This window comes from Salmo salar, chromosome 20 (genome assembly GCF_965601325.2).
Source record: "Salmo salar chromosome 20, fSalSal1, whole genome shotgun sequence".
Taxonomy (NCBI): Eukaryota; Metazoa; Chordata; class Actinopteri; order Salmoniformes; family Salmonidae; genus Salmo; species Salmo salar.
The window spans coordinates 56,569,949-56,587,217 of NC_138310.1; the positions used below are offsets into that span (position 1 = coordinate 56,569,949).

General features: G+C 42.8%; 1 protein-coding gene across 2 annotated transcripts in view; it reads left to right on the forward strand.

The window, feature by feature from the left end:
- LOC106580907 (A-kinase anchor protein SPHKAP) overlaps positions 1–16,222 on the forward strand; it is a 79,135-nt gene extending 62,913 nt beyond the window's left edge. Inside the window, exons 8-11 of one of the 2 annotated variants that reach the window (XM_082966553.1) lie at positions 9,573–9,656; positions 10,185–10,234; positions 14,279–14,487; positions 14,605–16,222. In XM_082966553.1, the coding sequence (XP_082822679.1) occupies positions 9,573–9,656; positions 10,185–10,234; positions 14,279–14,487; positions 14,605–14,757 (496 nt within the window). In that variant the 3' untranslated portion in view covers positions 14,758–16,222. The remainder of the gene's footprint in view (positions 1–9,572; positions 9,657–10,184; positions 10,235–14,278; positions 14,488–14,604) is intronic. The other variant, XM_082966554.1, reaches the window with a different exon arrangement.
- Positions 16,223–17,269: the final 1,047 nt, after the last annotated feature.

The window sequence follows — 17,269 nt, forward strand, 5'->3', positions numbered from 1 at the left end:
TGTAGTTTTTCAAGTGATTGCCTATCCAAACTACAGTGTCTGTGGGGTCATTTTGCACTTCCTAAGGCTTCCACTAGATGTCAACAGTCTTTAGAACCTTGTTTGAGGTTTCTACTGTGAAGTGGGGATGAATGAGAGCTCCTGGAGTCAGATGACTGCCAGCAGGGCATGAGCCTCAGCCATGCCCGCTCACGTGAGAGGTAGCTCAGTTCCATTGCATTTCTGAAGACAAAGGATTTCTCCGGTTGAAACTTTATTGCGGATTTATGATAAAAACATCCTAAAGATTGATTCTATACATCGTTTGACATGTTTCTACGGACTGTAATAGAATTTTTGTCGTTTTCGTCTGACCTGCGCGTCGTGAATTTGGATTTGTGAACTGAAGGCGCGAACAAAAAAGGAGGTATTTGGACATAAAGGATGGACTCTATCGAACAAAACAAACATTTATTGTGGAACGGGGATTCCTGGTAGTGCATTCTGATAAAGATCATCAAAGGTAAGTGAATATTTGTAATGCTATTTCTGACTATTGTTGACTCCAACATGGCGGATATATTGTATGGCATGTTTTTGTGTCTGAGCGCCGTACTCAGATTATTGCATGGTGTACTTTTTCGGTAAAGCTTTTTTGAAATCTGACACAGCGGTTGCATTAAGGAGAAGTGTACCTATAATCCTATGCATAACACTTGTATTTTCATCAACATTTATGATGAGTATTTCTGTAAATTGATGTGGCTCTCTGCAAAATCATCGGATGTTTTGGAAGCAAAACATTACTGAACGTAACGCGCCAATGTAAACTGAGATTTTTGGATATAAATATGAACTTTATCGAACAAAACATACATGTATTGTGTAACATGAAGTCATATGAGTGTCATCTGATGAAGATCATCAAAGGTTAGTGATTAATTTTATCTCTATTTCTGCTTTTTGTGACTCCTCTCTTTCTCTACACTTGCCTTCTTGCCTTCTTTTCCGGGCTTCAGACAGCCACACCCTGACTGTATCTAACCCTCAACCTGCTGTTTCCCTTGATTATCTACACACGTCTTATGTATCTTCTTTATCACAGTTTCTAGTTTATCTACACACGTCTTATGTATCTCTCTCTAATTTAGCTTCCTAGCTTTTCTACATCTAGACGTCCATCAAATTCGTACTTCTTTCTCCATTTCGGACCATAATATATGTTCCTCTTATCCTTAGACTCCATATATCTCTCGTCCCCGGTTAATTCCGGGACCTCCTTTGAGGATTTACCTCCCATGTTATTCAATTATCCTTAATCTCACAATTTATATGTATGTGCTTTTACTTTATATGTGTGTGTGCTTTCTGTTAATCAATTACTAGAGTTATTTTCTAATGTGTATTCTCACAATCTATGGGTGTACCTCCTTTCATGGAATAATCAGACCTATTTTGCACGCCTCCGGTAGATCTCGACTATCCCCCCGAAACGTATTTCGACAGGCGATCTATATTCATACAAATTATGTCCCTGACCTACTTTTGACTGTCTATGTGTGTGCTCTTACTTTCTTATCTATATTTATATAATTATATTTCGCCTTCTATATTACGTTTTCCGGCTAATGTATATCAACGAGTTTTACTGATAGGTCTCAACATTAGATAGTTTACATTGGTAGTGGCCACAGCTACCTTGGGTCATTACGGACCCAAACTTAATTACTTCGAAATTTCTTACTGAGATCTGTGACCCTGTGCCGCCAACACTAACATATATACTTTTGTCTTACACTTTCTCTACATTAGATTATATGGACGTATACCTGATACAAATCTTACTTACTGTTAGTTTTACAGTTAAAATCCTCCCTCACATTTATCTTGACCAATGCTTTATAGGAATTTAATCCAGTCCATTCTAAGTCAATTTTAGTAAATTTAGAATTTAACCCCAAACTAATGAATAAAGATTACTGACCTCATCCTTGCAGCTGAGATTTCAATGTAGGTTGGATCTCGTCACCATTTCTGTCGGGTACCAGTTTGCCACCGCCCTGTAAAGAACCCTCAGAATGGGGCCAGGTCTTTAATCTACGGATATTTCATCCGCCCGTGCACGGTTTCGGTGTCCCATGGGACGACAGAAAAAAGTATTGAGATCCGGCTCTGAAGGACCAAGTTGTCACGAGAATTTTATCCCAATGTTCTAACCGAACTATTTTATAGCTTTGACCAATTCACCCGAGGTTGTAAATCCTGGGTTCAAAATAAGAACTAGGCAAAGTCTCAGATACTGCAAAAGGTAAGCTCTTTATTCAGAGAACGTTCAAGTCAAAAATGCATACACAGTCATTATATAACTCTCACAGACACACACACACACACACACACACACACACATCACTTTTCTACCAGCCTTGGCAGTTTCTCGCCGTTCCTCTCCTCCCCAGATTAGAGAGGCCATGGAAGGGCCCTCTTTCCTGTTATCAGTTTTCAGAGTCATAACCAGGTCATGTGCAGTTCAGTTGTCCTCTGTCCATTTCTCAACCTTAACTTGTCTCACCCACACATTATTGGATTATAGTCTTATAATTCTAATACATTTCACATAGTCTTATTACGTTTCAGGGTGGAATTCTTTAGTCATTACTTTAAACATATAAATTCCTTTATCAAATACCTTGCTCCGAACTGCCGCTCTTTTGGGTAAGAAGTAATGTATGTATATTTACGTGTTGAAGGTCTTCGTCGGGTATCTCTGTTGGGCACAGGCCTTTGTGGAAAGGGTTCCGCTTTTGAGGAGGGTTGATTGAGCCTTCTCCTTTGGAGGGCCTTCTCCTTCGTTCTCAGGTGTATTTCTCTGATTGTCCACAAGAGGTCACGGTGTCCTTCTTCTTAGTTGTCTTAGTTACTTGCACTAGTTCTGGAAGAGTGGTTTCCTGAGGACAGCTAATCAGCCGTGTCGGTGATCCCAGAGTGGTGATGAAAGCATTGTAGGCAATGATGATTTGAAGAGAATAACTGGATGGTCCTGCATAAATTCACCTTCTTGGATACAGTACCTGGATTGTTAGAGGTTCCTTAGCATTGGATTCCCACGGGGGACCAGTACGGGAAAGAAATGTATGACATGTATGCATTCACTACTGTAAGTCGCTCTGGATAAGAGCGTCTGCTAAATGACTAATATGTAAAAAAAAAAGTAAAATGGATTGTTAGAGGTTCCTTTGTCTTCTGTAACCCAAAACACAGCCAAATCAAACTGTAAATGCGTCCAACGAGTCAAGTTACAAGCTTGATTTAGTCATTGCTTGCAACGGATATGGAACCAAATACTAAACTTGGACTATTTTAAAGTGGAACTGAAAGCGTTTTAACAAATTTGCAGATATGAAACAGACTATCATAATATCAGTAAAAAATATCAAATTCCCAGTTTATGCTTCAAAACCAACTTTATAAGAGTTTCAAAAGTAATAGGTTCTATTTGACTCAAAATTCCATGATGGACAGTAAGCCATTGTTGTCAGAATATATGGATGCAGTTCAATGCAGGATTAATATAATTCATCAATACATTTCTTGGTAGTCCAAAAAAAAATCAGGTTGTAAATCACAGCTGGCCTGGTACATTGTTTGCTTTCTCCACCAATTTGGGATGCACTGTTTTAGTTTCAATGTCAATATAATCAATCTAGCAAGGGCAATGATCACAAGCCAGTAATAATGTGGCTAATAGGCTAATGCACATGTGTCAAACACAAGGCCCGCGGGTTGAATGGGACACACAAGCCAATATAAACGTGTCAACAGTTGAGTCATCTACTTTATGAAATTACTACCTGATGTGCTCGCATCGGTGAATTCAACTTCAATTGCGCTGCTTTCGAGTGTCCCGTTTACAGCGTGCAGCGGAGGGAAAGTGTACAGACCACATGCCACAGTCCTAGCTAGGCTACTAAAATGTTGCTGTCTGGCTTCGGTTTTTAAAGCTTGACAATGAACAACCAAAAAAGTCAACCTGCAACAAACCACCATGCAAAGGAGAAACATGTAGCCTATTACAATACATTAGAGCAGTAGCCTAGAGTGGCTACACTACTACAATACATTTTGAGTGCACCATACAGCAATGCTGCATTCAACCACACCGATGATCCATGCTGTGCAAAAAACAAACCATGTTTTAAGTTTAAACATTACAAAATGTATAGCTACGTTTTGTTATTTGGAGGTATTCAATACTATTGATTAAGGTTGCATCATATTATGCACATCTGCAAGCAGGGAAGCAAAGGCTGGGCAAATATTGTTTATCTCTTTTGTTTTAATGTTAAAATTCTATTTACATCATCCTATGTACATCAGTGGACATAATAATTTTTTCAAATAAAACAATGGCCAGTTTGGGTCGCAGTTGCACATAAAAAATAATAATGCCCACTTATGTACATAGGATGTACATAGGTCTGGCCCGCAAAATCATTTTTTCATTATGGCCCGTGTGCTTGTTGAGTTTGACACCCCTGGGCTAGCCTATCTATTTATTTGAAATAAAACAATGACTACGACGTTAAAGTGCAGCCTGTCAGCTCTGATTTGAGGATATTTTCATCCATATCGGGTGAACAGTTTAAAAATTACAGCACTTTCTATACATAGTCCCCCCATTTTAGAGGAGCAAAAGTGTTGGATTAGGACAAATTCACTTATGTGTATTAAAGTAGTAAAAAAGTACGTATTTTGTCCCATATTTATAGCACACAATGACTACATCAAGCTTGTGACTCATTTGCTGTTTGTTTTTGTTTGGTTGTGTTTCAGATTATTTTGTTCCCAATAGAAACTCATAGTAAATAATGTATTGTGTCATTTTGGAGTCACTTTTATTGTAAAGAAGAATAGAATATGTTTCTAAACACTTCTACATGAATGTGGATTCTACCATGATTACAGATAATCCTTAATGAATTGTGAATGATGACAAGTCAGAAAGTTATAGACGCACAAATATCATACCCCCCAAAAATGCTAAAAAAGTAAGGGTGAGAGGTAAGAGGTAATGTCTTGGGGGTATGATATTTGTGCATCTGTAATCCAAACGGATGGAGTATAGAGCCAAAAGAAGGAAAATGCTTCACTGTCCCAATAAGTACAGAGGGCACCGTAAAAGGTGACATTTTACTTGATCTCAAATTTAAAAAAAGTATAGTTTTAAATTACTTCCCTGTCCAAATACATATGGATGGAAGTGTATATCACACATACAGTATATTATGTATATAAGAGACACAGGCTACATACAACAGTGGCATCATATTGTCCTGTAATTTGGGTCTGACATTTCACTCAGAGGAAAATTGTGTAACAGGGTAAGGTTAGAAGATTCACACAGACCTTCTTGGTAACGTGAGAGTGGCCTTTAGGGGGGCAGTGAAGTGTGAATATACACACTGCAGGGAGGCCTTGTACTGGAGGAGGTGGGCACCACAAGGAGGTTACAGAAAACTTCCAAAGTACTTCAGGTCACTTTATTGGCATTCCAGGAATTAGTTGCGCATCTTGAGCTCATCAGCTAAGCAACAAACATTTGCAGACCACGTTGACATGCTGTAGATGACAACACAAGGTCTCACAAATAGATAGAGCAGATAAAATATAAAGTGAAGTGTTTAGAAAGGAAAATAAACAATGGGGTTTAAATACTTTGGAGGTAATTGACAAAACAAACATAGTAGCATATACATGTAACTGCCAAAATAAAGGAAACACCAATAGGGTGTTGGGCAATCACAAGCCAGAACAGCTTCAGTGCACCTTGGCATATATTCTACAAGTGCCTGGAACTCTATCGGAGGGATGCAACACTATTTTTCCACGAGAAATTCCATAATTTGGTGTTTTGCTCCAGAATCTCCCAAAAGTGTTGCTTAATTGCTTAACTAACTCATGAACCCAACCTGTGTGGAAGCACCTGCTTTCAATATACTTTGTATCCCTAATTTATTTGGCAGTTACCTGTAGATTGGATTGACACATGCAATAAATTAAATGAAAAGGAAAATAGTTGGAAGAGATTTATATTTAAGCTGCTTAATGATTGTAGGGTTTGCTGGTTTTTCACTTAACACTTAATAAACTCCAATTAGGGAACAATTCATCTCCATCTGGGTATTTCCCTGGTGAAAACGTGAGGCTCATTGACATTGACAAACAACACCTTAACCAAATCTGGGAATCTGGCTGCTTTCAATCATCTAATCAGGATTTAAATTAATCAGTTTCTCTGTTGCATTAAAAAACCAGCCAACACTGCAGCCTTTCATTTCATTTTTTATTCGTGGTTAATTTGGATAGGCACAAATACAACATCCTTTACACACTAAAGGACCTGGGTTATCCACCCTCTATAAAAGGGGCACATATTTTAGGAAGGCCAATACTTGGTGGGGGGGGGGGGGTTGTATGTAATATGTGATGAACAGGATTTCATGGTCCCAACACAAATGTAAAATGTACAGTATCTCACAAAAGTGAGTACACCCCTCACATTTTTGTAAATAGTTGAGTATATCGTTTCATGTGACAACACTGAAGAAATGACACCCTGCTACAATGTAAAGTAGTGAGTGTACAGCTTGTATAACAGTGTAAATTTGCTGTCCCCTCAAAATAACACAACACACAGCCATTAATGACTAAACCGCTGGCAACAAAAGTGAGTACACCCCTAAGTGAAAATGTCCAAATTGGGCCCAATTAGCCATTTTCCCTCCCCGGTGTCATGTGACTCGTTAGTGTTACAAGGTCTCAGGTGTGAATGGGGAGCAGGTGTGTTAAATTTGGTGTCATCGGTCTCACACTCCCTCATACTGACTGGTCACTGGAAGTTCAACATGGCACCTCATGGCAAAGAACTCTCTGAGGATCTGAAAAAAACAATTGTTGCTCTACATAAAGATGGCCTGGGCTATAAGAAGATTGCCAAGACCCTGAAACTGAGCTGCAGCACGGTGGCCAAGACCATACAGTGGTTTAACAGGACAGGTTCCACTCAGAACAGGCCTCACCATGGTTGACCAAAGAAGTTGAGTGCACGTGCTCAGCGTCATATCCAGAGGTTGTCTTTGGGAAATAGACGTATGAGTGCTGCCAGCATTGCTGCAGAGGTTGAAGGGGTGGGGGGGTCAGCCTGTCAGTGCTCAGACCATACGCCGCACACTGCATCAAATGGGTCTGCATGGCTGTCGTCCCAGAAGGAAGCCTTTTCTAAAGATGATGCACAAGAAAGCCCGCAAACGGTTTGCTGAAGACAGGCAGACTAAGGACATGGATTACTGGAACCATGTCCTGTGGTCTGATGAGACCAAGATAAACTTATTTGGTTCAGATGGTGTCAAGCGTGTGTGGCGGCAACCAGGTGAGGAGTACAAAGACAAGTGTGTCTTGCCTACAGTCAAGCATGGTGGTGGGAGTGTCATGGTCTGGGGCTGCATGAGTGCTGCCGGCACTGGGGAGCTACAGTTCATTGAGGGAAGCATGAATGCCAACATGTACTGTGACATACTGAAGCAGAGCATGATCACCTCCCTTCGGAGACTGGGCCGCAGGGCAGTATTCCAACATGATAACAACACCAAACACACCTCCAAGACGACCACTGCCTTGCTAAAGAAGCTGAGGGTAAAGGTGATGGACTGGTCAAGCATGTCTCCAGACCTAAACCCTATTGAGCATCTGTGGGGCATCCTCAAACGGAAGGTGGAGGAGTGCAAGGTCTCTAACATCCACCAGCTCCGTGATGTCGTCATGGAGGAGTGGAAGAGGACTCCAGTGGCAACCTGTGAAGCTCTGGTGAGCTCCATGCCCAAGAGGGTTAAGGCAGTGCTGGAAAATGATGGTGGCCACACAAAATATTGACACTTTGGGCCCAATTTGGATATTTTCACTTAGGAGTGTACTCACTTTTGTTGCAGCGGTTTAGACATTAATGGCTGTGTGTTGTGTTATTTTGAGGGGACAGCAAATTTACACTGTTATACAAGCTGTACACTCACTACTTTACATTGTAGCAAAGTATCATTTCTTCAGTGTTGTCACATGAAAAAATATACTCAAATATTTACAAAAATGTGAGGGGTGTACTCACTTTTGTGAGATACTGTATATAGTCACAGTACATAGCACACTTAAAAAAAACTACATTCTAGAATCAAGAAATGTACAATCTGTATCCCCTGAACAAGAATAGAACCAAATCAATAAATGAGGAGAAAGTTCACATCAGAGGGGTTGAGCTCCTCCCAGTCTCCCAGCCTATCACATCGTACGTACACTCTTAGAAAAAAATGGCTAACTAGAGCCATTAAAGGTTCACTTTATGAATAATTTTTCTAAGAGTGTATACAGTAGGTGACCCTGCTGTTTGCTCTCCCCAGCTGTGAGAGAGACAGGACGGCAGTGCCCTCTGCGGCCGCTGCAGTACCCACTGTAGGTGAACAAAACAAGCGCTCTCTGAGTGCTAGCAGTGATGACAGTTCAGGAAGCTGGTCCCAGATCGCCCCCGACGACGACCCCCGCGAGGAGACCAGTAGTTTTATCCAGCTGAGCGAGGGGTCAGTAACCTTAGCAACCAACTGCTGCTCCGTCCCATCATGCACTGCTCCGAGCACTCCTACCGCTACTACTGCCCTCGCCGTCCGTCGCCCTCTCATCAGCCCATTGCTGCTCACACTCACTCTTTGCTGTCCTGTGCCAGTCTTCGGCTCTTGCGGCTTCAGTGGAATAGCTGTATGTCCGGGGGCTTTCCTCTCACTGGTAGAGAGCTCACCTAGTACACTGAGCCCCACTCCAGAGTCAGCGTGGTGTAGAGCTCTGGGGGCCTGCAGCCTGCGCTGCAGCCGCAGTAGCATAGGCATGACGTCACACTGCTTCTCACACATTAAAGGACAACACAACATTATCATTCCCTGCTTCAGCTACTGTAGTGCCATTTCTCAGTTCCACTAGCTAGCCTCATACTGACACACAGCCAAACAAAAAACCTGAGATAGTCAGTCTATTACTGTCATTCTTCTAAGCCAGGAGAAATGAGACCAGGGTATAGATAACAAAGAGTGGGGTGGATAAGTTTCTAGGCTCCAGAGGACTAGGAGGAGGGCTGTGTGGCTGGTTAGCTTCAGCTTGGCAGTAGTAGTGATGAAATGTGTGCTGCTTGCTGCTTTTACCTGCCAGCGTAGACAGCTGTGGCATAAACGAACACCTGGTGGCTGTTGCCTTCCTGACCACCTCATCCCCGATTAACTCCACGATGACACTGCTGACACTGGACATGGTCGCCCACTCCGCCCAACTGCTCAATCTTTCCACATCCCTCATCTCCACAAGGAAGGGTCCATTGCCAGTCAGGCTCTCTCTTCCAGCCCAGCCATCCTGATCAGCTGCAGCTGCGGTTTCTATGTTAATCACCAGCTAATGAACAACATTGCTCGCTTCACCGCAGCTCCTTATTGTTCCATTCACAAGTCACTGATCATGTCGCCTTTCGAGAGACAGGATATGAGTTTTAGTTCTGTTTGGATTTGCAGGAACGGGAACAGCAGCACGTCTAGCCTGGGTCTGGCAGACCTGGAGGGCTTCTCTGACATCCCCACTCAGAGCACAGTAAACAGGTAACTGATAACTCCTAACGACATGCAAACAGCACTCCTACAACACAGTGCTGAGGCTTTAAACAAGGCCCATTGAACAGGAGAATGCAGTCTCATAGGCTCCAGTCTGATTCTCTCTCTAGTCTCTACCCTGTTTATGAAGTGTGTACTTCTTCACTCCAACTCATGAGGAGATCAACCAATGTAGGAAATGTGGTGGATGCTACATCCGGCTACCTACCCCATGCCTACACAAATTAAATGTTTTTAAATCCATGACAGGGAATAAGTTCACACTTACAGCTAGATGAACTAAGCGTTTGCACCTATTTTTTATAAAGGAAATTAAACATTCAGGACAGAACAAAAAGGTAAGGAGAAAGATTAAGATCAATAGAAAGGTGCAACATTTTTCTTTGTATTTGGTCTGTTATCAGTTATCCCTTACTGAAAAAAACAGATGCTTAGTAAATCTGGCCTAAGGGTAGAAAGTCAGAATCTGAACGCGACCTACTGTATTGTCTGAATGGTCATGCTCTCTGTTCTCAGTGAGGAGGCGGAGAAGGGTTACCTAAGGGAGAGCAAGGAGAACGTAGACGGTGAGTAGCGTCACCCTGTCTGAGTCATACACACACACACTACATCACACTCAGTTCCATGTCATTACTGTCTACATTATATGTCACAAAGGAAACTCAACTCACGCTGTCTCCCCTACCGTCTCATCTTTGTTCTCATTCGTCTTCGCGATAACCTCTATTCAACCTCTTCACTGTAAGATCTATACACACTGAGTGTTGTATGAGCCGCTCACATTATCTATCTATAGCTACTTGGTGTGACTAATTCCCCAGATACTGGAGCTTCAAGAGCAATGTAATGTGTAACTCAAATGTCGAAATGGTAAATATATCACTGCTTTATCTCTGCAGTGCTGCCACTTAAGAATTTTAGGTCAATATAACAGCCTTATATATAGTGTTGTGGAAGCTACTCTGAAAATATAGTTTACCAAGCTACAAATTACTTCACACTGGAAGAAGTTAAGCTACCCTTAAGCAAAATATACAGTTGAAGTTGTAAGTTTACACACACCTTAGCCAAAAACTCAGTTTTTAACAATTCCTGACATTTAATCTGAGTAAAAATTCCCCGTCTTAGGTCAGTTAGGATCACCACTTTATTTTAAGAATGTGAAATGTCAGAATAATAGTAGAGAGAATGATTTATTTCATCTTTTAATTCTTTCATCACATTCCCAGTGGGTCAGAAGTTTACATACACTCAATTAGTATTTGGTAGCATTGCCTTTAAATTGTTTAATTTCGGTCAAACGTTACGGATAGCCTTCCACAAGCGTCCCACAATAAGTTGGGTGAATTTTGGCCCATTCCTCCTGACAGAGCTGGTGTAACTGAGTCAGGTTTGTAGGCCTCCTTGCTCGCACACGCTTTTTCAGTTCTGCCCACAAAATTCTATAGGATTGAGGTCAGGGCTTTGTGATGGCCACTCCAATACCTTGACTTTGTTGTCCTTAAGCCATTTTGCCACAACTTTGGAAGTATGCTTGGGGTCATTGTCCATTTGGAAGACCCATTTGCGACCAAGCTTTAACTTCCTGACTGATGTCTTGAGATGTTGCTTCAATATTACATTACATTACATTTAAGTCATTTAGCAGACGCTCTTATCCAGAGCGACTTACAAATTGGTGCATTCACCTTATAATATCCAGTGGAACAACCACTTTACAATAGTGCATCTAAATCTTTTAAGGGGGGGGTTAGAAGGATTACTTTATCCTATCCCAGGTATTCCTTGAAGAGGTGGGGTTTCAGGTGTCTCCGGAAGGTGGTGATTGACTCCGCTGTCCTGGCGTCGTGAGGGAGCTTGTTCCACCATTGGGGTGCCAGAGCAGCGAAAAGTTTTGACTGGGCTGAGCGGGAACTGTGCTTCCTCAGAGGTAGGGGGGCCAGCAGGCCAGAGGTGGATGAACGCAGTGCCCTTGTTTGGGTGTAGGGCCTGATCAGAGCTCTGAAGGTATGGAGGTGCCGTTCCCTTCACAGCTCCGTAGGCAATCACCATGGTCTTGTAGCGGATGCGAGCTTCAACTGGAAGCCAGTGGAGAGAGCGGAGGAGCGGGGTGACGTGAGAGAACTTGGGAAGGTTGAACACCAGACGGGCTGCGGCGTTCTGGATGAGTTGTAGGGGTTTAATGGCACAGGCAGGGAGCCCAGCCAACAGCGAGTTGCAGTAATCTAGACGGGAGATGACAAGTGCCTGGATTAGGACCTGCGCCGCTTCCTGTGTGAGGCAGGGTCGTACTCTGCGAATGTTGTAGAGCATGAACCTACAGGATCGGGTCACCGCCTTGATGTTAGTGGAGAACAACAGGGTGTTGTCCAGGATCACGCCAAGGTTCTTAGCACTCTGGGAGGAGGACACAAGGGAGTTGTCAACCGTGATGGCGAGATCATGGAACGGGCAGTCCTTCCCCGGGAGGAAGAGCAGCTCCGTCTTGCCGAGGTTCAGCTTGAGGTGGTGATCCGTCATCCACACTGATATGTCTGACAGACATGCAGAGATGCGATTCGCCGCCTGGTTATCAGAAGGGGGAAAGGAGAAGATTAATTGTGTGTCGTCTGCATAGCAATGATAGGAGAGACCATGTGAGGATATGACAGAGCCAAGTGACTTGGTGTATAGCGAGAATAGGAGAGGGCCTAGAACAGAGCCCTGGGGGACACCAGTGGTGAGAGCGCATGGTGCGGAGACAGATTCTCGCCACGCCACCTGGTAGGAGCGACCTGTCAGGTAGGACGCAATCCAAGCGTGGGCCGCGCCGGAGATGCCCAACTCGGAGAGGGTGGAGAGGAGGATCTGATGGTTCACAGTATCAAAGGCAGCAGATAGGTCAAGAAGGATGAGAGCAGAGGAGAGAGAGTTAGCTTTAGCAGTGCGGAGAGCCTCCGTGACACAGAGAAGAGCAGTCTCAGTTGAATGCCCAGTCTTGAAACCTGACTGATTAGGATCAAGAAGGTCATTCTGAGAGAGATAGCAGGAGAGCTGGCCAATATATCCACATAGTTTTCCATCCTCATGATGCCATCTATTTTGTGAAGTGCACCAGTCCCTCCTGCGGCTTCACGGTTGGGATGGTGTTCATCGGCTTGCAAGCATCCCTCTTTTTCCTCCAAACATAACGATGGTCATTTGATTCATCAAAACAAAGGACATTTCTCCAAAAAGTACAATCTTTGTCCCCATGTGCAGTTGCAAACCGTAGTCTGGCTTTTTTATGCCGGTTTTGGAGCAGTGGCTTCTTCCTTGCTGTCGATATAGGGCTCTTTTTACTGTGGATATAGATATTTTTGTACCTGTTTCCTCCAGCATCTTCACAAAATCCTTGCTGTTGTTCTGGGATTGATTTGCACTTTTCGCACCAAAGTACATTCATCTCTAGGAGACAGAACGCATCTCCTTCCTGAGGTGTATGACGGCTGTGTGGTCCCATGGTGTTTATACTTGCGTACTATTGTTTGTACAGATGAACGGGGTACCTTCAGGCGTTTGGAAATTGCTCCCAAGGATGAACTAGACTTGTGGAGGCATACAGTTTTTTTTCTGAGGTCTTGGCTGATTTCTTTTGATTTTCCCATGATGTCAAGCAAATAGGCACTAAGTTTGAAGGTAGGCCTTGAAATACATCCACAGGTACACCTCCAATTGACTCAAAAGATGTCAATTATCCTAACAGAAGCTTCTAAAGCCATAACATCATTATCTGGAGTTTTCCAAGCTGTTTAAAGGCACAGTCAACTTACTATATGTAAACTTCTGACCCACATGAATTGTGATTAAGTGAAATAATCTGTCTGTAAACAATTGTTGGAAAAATTACTTGTGTCATGCACAAAGTAGATGTCCTAACCGACTTGCCAAAACAATAGTTTGTTAACAAGAAATTTGTGGAGTGGTTGACAACTGAGTTTTAATGACTCCAACCTAAGTGTATGTTAACTTCCGACTTCAACTGTAGCTTACTTAACGAAAGTTACTTAGAAAAAGTACATCCAAACTACATCGTGAAAAATTATATTTCTGAAATGTCATTGACTACAAATTGCAAGAACAGATCCCTCTGGAGTCAGATGGTAACAGAACATTTCATTTAGCCTAATAAAGACAAAGTGAGAATTAGGCACTCATAAAGTGTTTCAAGTGAGAATTAACCACACAACAAGTGTTTCAAGTGAGAATTAGGCAGGACTGATGCCGAAAAAGATTCTTGTCTACTTCACCCATATTGTATTTTTGCAAGTGTGTAGTTCCAGTAGTTACATATCTACATAACTACATGGCACAAAAGTTATTAACTACTAAAAACGCTACCAAGATTTTAATTTAGTTGAACTACCACCAAGCTCCTGAAAAATGTAATTAAATAGTTGAACTAAATGTATTTCACTACTCCCCAACACTGATGGTATCAAGCCCTCCTTACCCAACCTATCTTGAACCTATTTGGTGCCAGATCCATCCAATGTGCCATCAGACCTCAACGTAGCTTTGGCATTGAAACTACAGGAAGTTAGCTTGATGTACAGAAAGTGGGTGTGATGTATTTCCTGTGTGTGTTGCAGAGGGCATCTCACTGCGGTCAGTAGTGGACAGTAGCAGCCACAGGGAGCTTCTGGTGGTCAACTGTGACTTGGATCCAGAGTGTGTGGACTCAGAGCTGCGCTTGGCCCTGCAGTGGATCGCTGCCTCCGAGCTGGGCCTGCATGCCGTCTACTTCATGAAGTGTAAAGACAGGAGGACGTCGAAGGTGGGTGCAGCACAGCACATCCAGGTACACAGGATCTGATTATGCCCGTACATGTGTGTGTCTGTGTATTGTACTCTGTTATCTGCATGTCTTGTGTAGTGCACAAGGAGCATGGTAATCTGGCTGAGTGTGATGTCTCAGTTCCAGAGGGTGTTGCAGCTGGTGTCTCAGAAGGCATGGAGGATCGGAGATCTCTTCAACGCTGTCATCCAGTTCTGTAAGCTCCACCAGGAAGAGGAGGACGGAGGCAGTTCTCTATCCAGTCTTTTTGACTGGCTACTGGAGACCCACTAGGCTCTGCCAACACCCCACATCTACACAAACACACACCAGCCAATGTCTCCAACTGTGTACGCACAATGCATCAAACCCAACCATCAAGCCTAGTGTTTCTCAGCACACGTGTGAATCATGAAAAACCCCTAGCCTTGTAGCCAGATCTGTTTGTGCTTTAGCCAATTCCTCTTTTATTAATTGTGATGTAAGCCATGACAAGGAACGCTAGAAGTTTTGGTTAAAGCATCAACAGGTCTGGCTACTAGGATAGAAACCCTTTCCTGGTCCCAGAATAATTTGTGCTGTCTTGCCAACTCTTATGGTCAATGGATGAGGAGTAGAAGATTTGGCTGACGCACAAACAGGTCAGACTTTCAGGCTAAAAACCCCATCACACCTGTGATATTACACACCCTCTTATAGGACTGGCTATGGGACTGAGGACTTTCATTAGGCTGCAGTGAGCAGACATTTCTCCCTTTAATAAGATAAGCATGTTTCTCATTTTCTGATGTACGGCCCCTAGTTAGACGAACCCAAGGAAAACCCAGCATCAGTTTGGGATGTAGGCCTTATTTATTTAGTGCAAACAAATCAGCCATCTGAGATTTCTAGCCTGTAGAATTTGTATTCCTTTCGTAGTTATATATCCTATACATTACGTTTTCACAATCTGATGTGTTAATTTATAAATTATGTATTTATTACACATAAACACAAACAATGCACCAATAAAACCCTGTACCCCATTCCCTTAACCCAACAAACTCAAAAAGACACCAGATGATGTTTTAATGTACAGTAGCTATCTTGATGAGACTGTCAGGCAGCAGCCATCGTTCCAGTTAGGCTATGCTGAGTTCAACATAGGTGCGCACTACTACGCTTGACAGTTGCCCGAGCCTGTATTCACAAAGCATCTCAGGGCAGGAGTGCTGATCTAGGATCAGATCCCCCCCCCCCCCGTCCCCCCCCCCGTCCTGGTAATCATATTTATTATGATCTAAAATTCGAAACTGATCCTATATCAGCCCTCCTAATCTGCGATGCTTTGTGAATACGGACCCAGATGATAGTTGTCGTTTACATTGGCCAACATTGTCTACTTCTATTGTAACTTTGTTACTGCTTAAATTATCTGTCATTCTTCATGTTATCTATCGTTCTTAAGTAAGTTATCTGTCGTTCTTCATGTTCTTTGAAAATTGTTTATTTTGGATAGCTGTACATATTGTAGATTCTTGAACTGCTTCACTTTGGGGTAGAAAGACTGCTCTCTATCATTTCATTTGTACTACTTTCAGAAAGACAAAGAAGGTTTAATGTCTAATTTGTACGTGAATCGGGTTTGTCAGGTTTTATCTGCGTAGTGGTACTCTAGTGTTAAATCGTCGGCGTTATAAAGCACACAATTCAACTCTGTTGCTGTAGAAACTGAATGTATCTTTATCTTTTGAGATCAATAAATTCATGTAATATGTCAGCATGAATAGTTTTTATTGAGGAAAAGATGGGTACAGAAAACATTCTTCCGTCCAGCCCATTCTCCTATTAACACAAATAAACACTGATTATCAACACCGAACGTGACAGAGGACCAAAGTGACCAGTCCAGGTCAAATCCTAACTGGTGAATACAGGCTGAAAAGCCCTATAGGCCCTGCTCAAAAGTAGTGCACTTAATAGGGATTGGGTGCCATTTGGGACGCACACACAGCGCTAAACTGTCTGTCTACAGTGCTACATAGTAAAATGACAGTGGGACCAAATTAATTCACCAAAGCTATCCAGTCTACTGAATCATACTCCACAGAAACTAGGAGGTCACATACATTGGGTCAGTGATAACTTCCAGGAAGGGCATCTTCAAACAAGGCCCTGTTGTTGGGGGATGGACATGGATGGACATCAGATGGCCTTCCCTTCCTCACACAATCTACTGACCGTAGGACGGGTCAGTGACAGGTGTTGTCCTTGCTGGCTGCAGCAGAGAGAAGACAGGTGATTGAAAAGGAGACAGAAGCTCACCTCATCCAGCTGTGGTCTGTTCATTTGAACTTTGATAAAGTGCTTGTGAGTGGATAAAAAATCATGCTTGTTTGGCTGTGAAGAGGTTGCAATGGCGTCTTTACATTTTAACTAGGTATGATTATATAGAGGGCAGGGTGGGCTCAATTCCATTTCAGGCAATTCAGAAAGTAAACTGAAATTCTAAATCAAATTTTACTAACTCAATGCTGAATTGAAATGGAACTGACCCCAGCCCTGACAGAGGGTACATATTACCTGTGATGGTGTCACCCTCGTAGTTGAAGGCGTAAGAGAAGATCTCGTCCGTGTGTCCCTCCAGGACCTGAAGATAGACACCAGACTGGACATCCCACAGGCGAGCCATCTTGTCAGCGCTAGCCGACAGAACTCTACTGCTCTGAGCGTTAAAACAGATCGGCAAGGGAGAAGAAGGGGAGGTTGAAATTGACGTAAGGGTGTGTGTGTGTTATGAGAGTGAAAAGGAGTGATGGAGTGAATG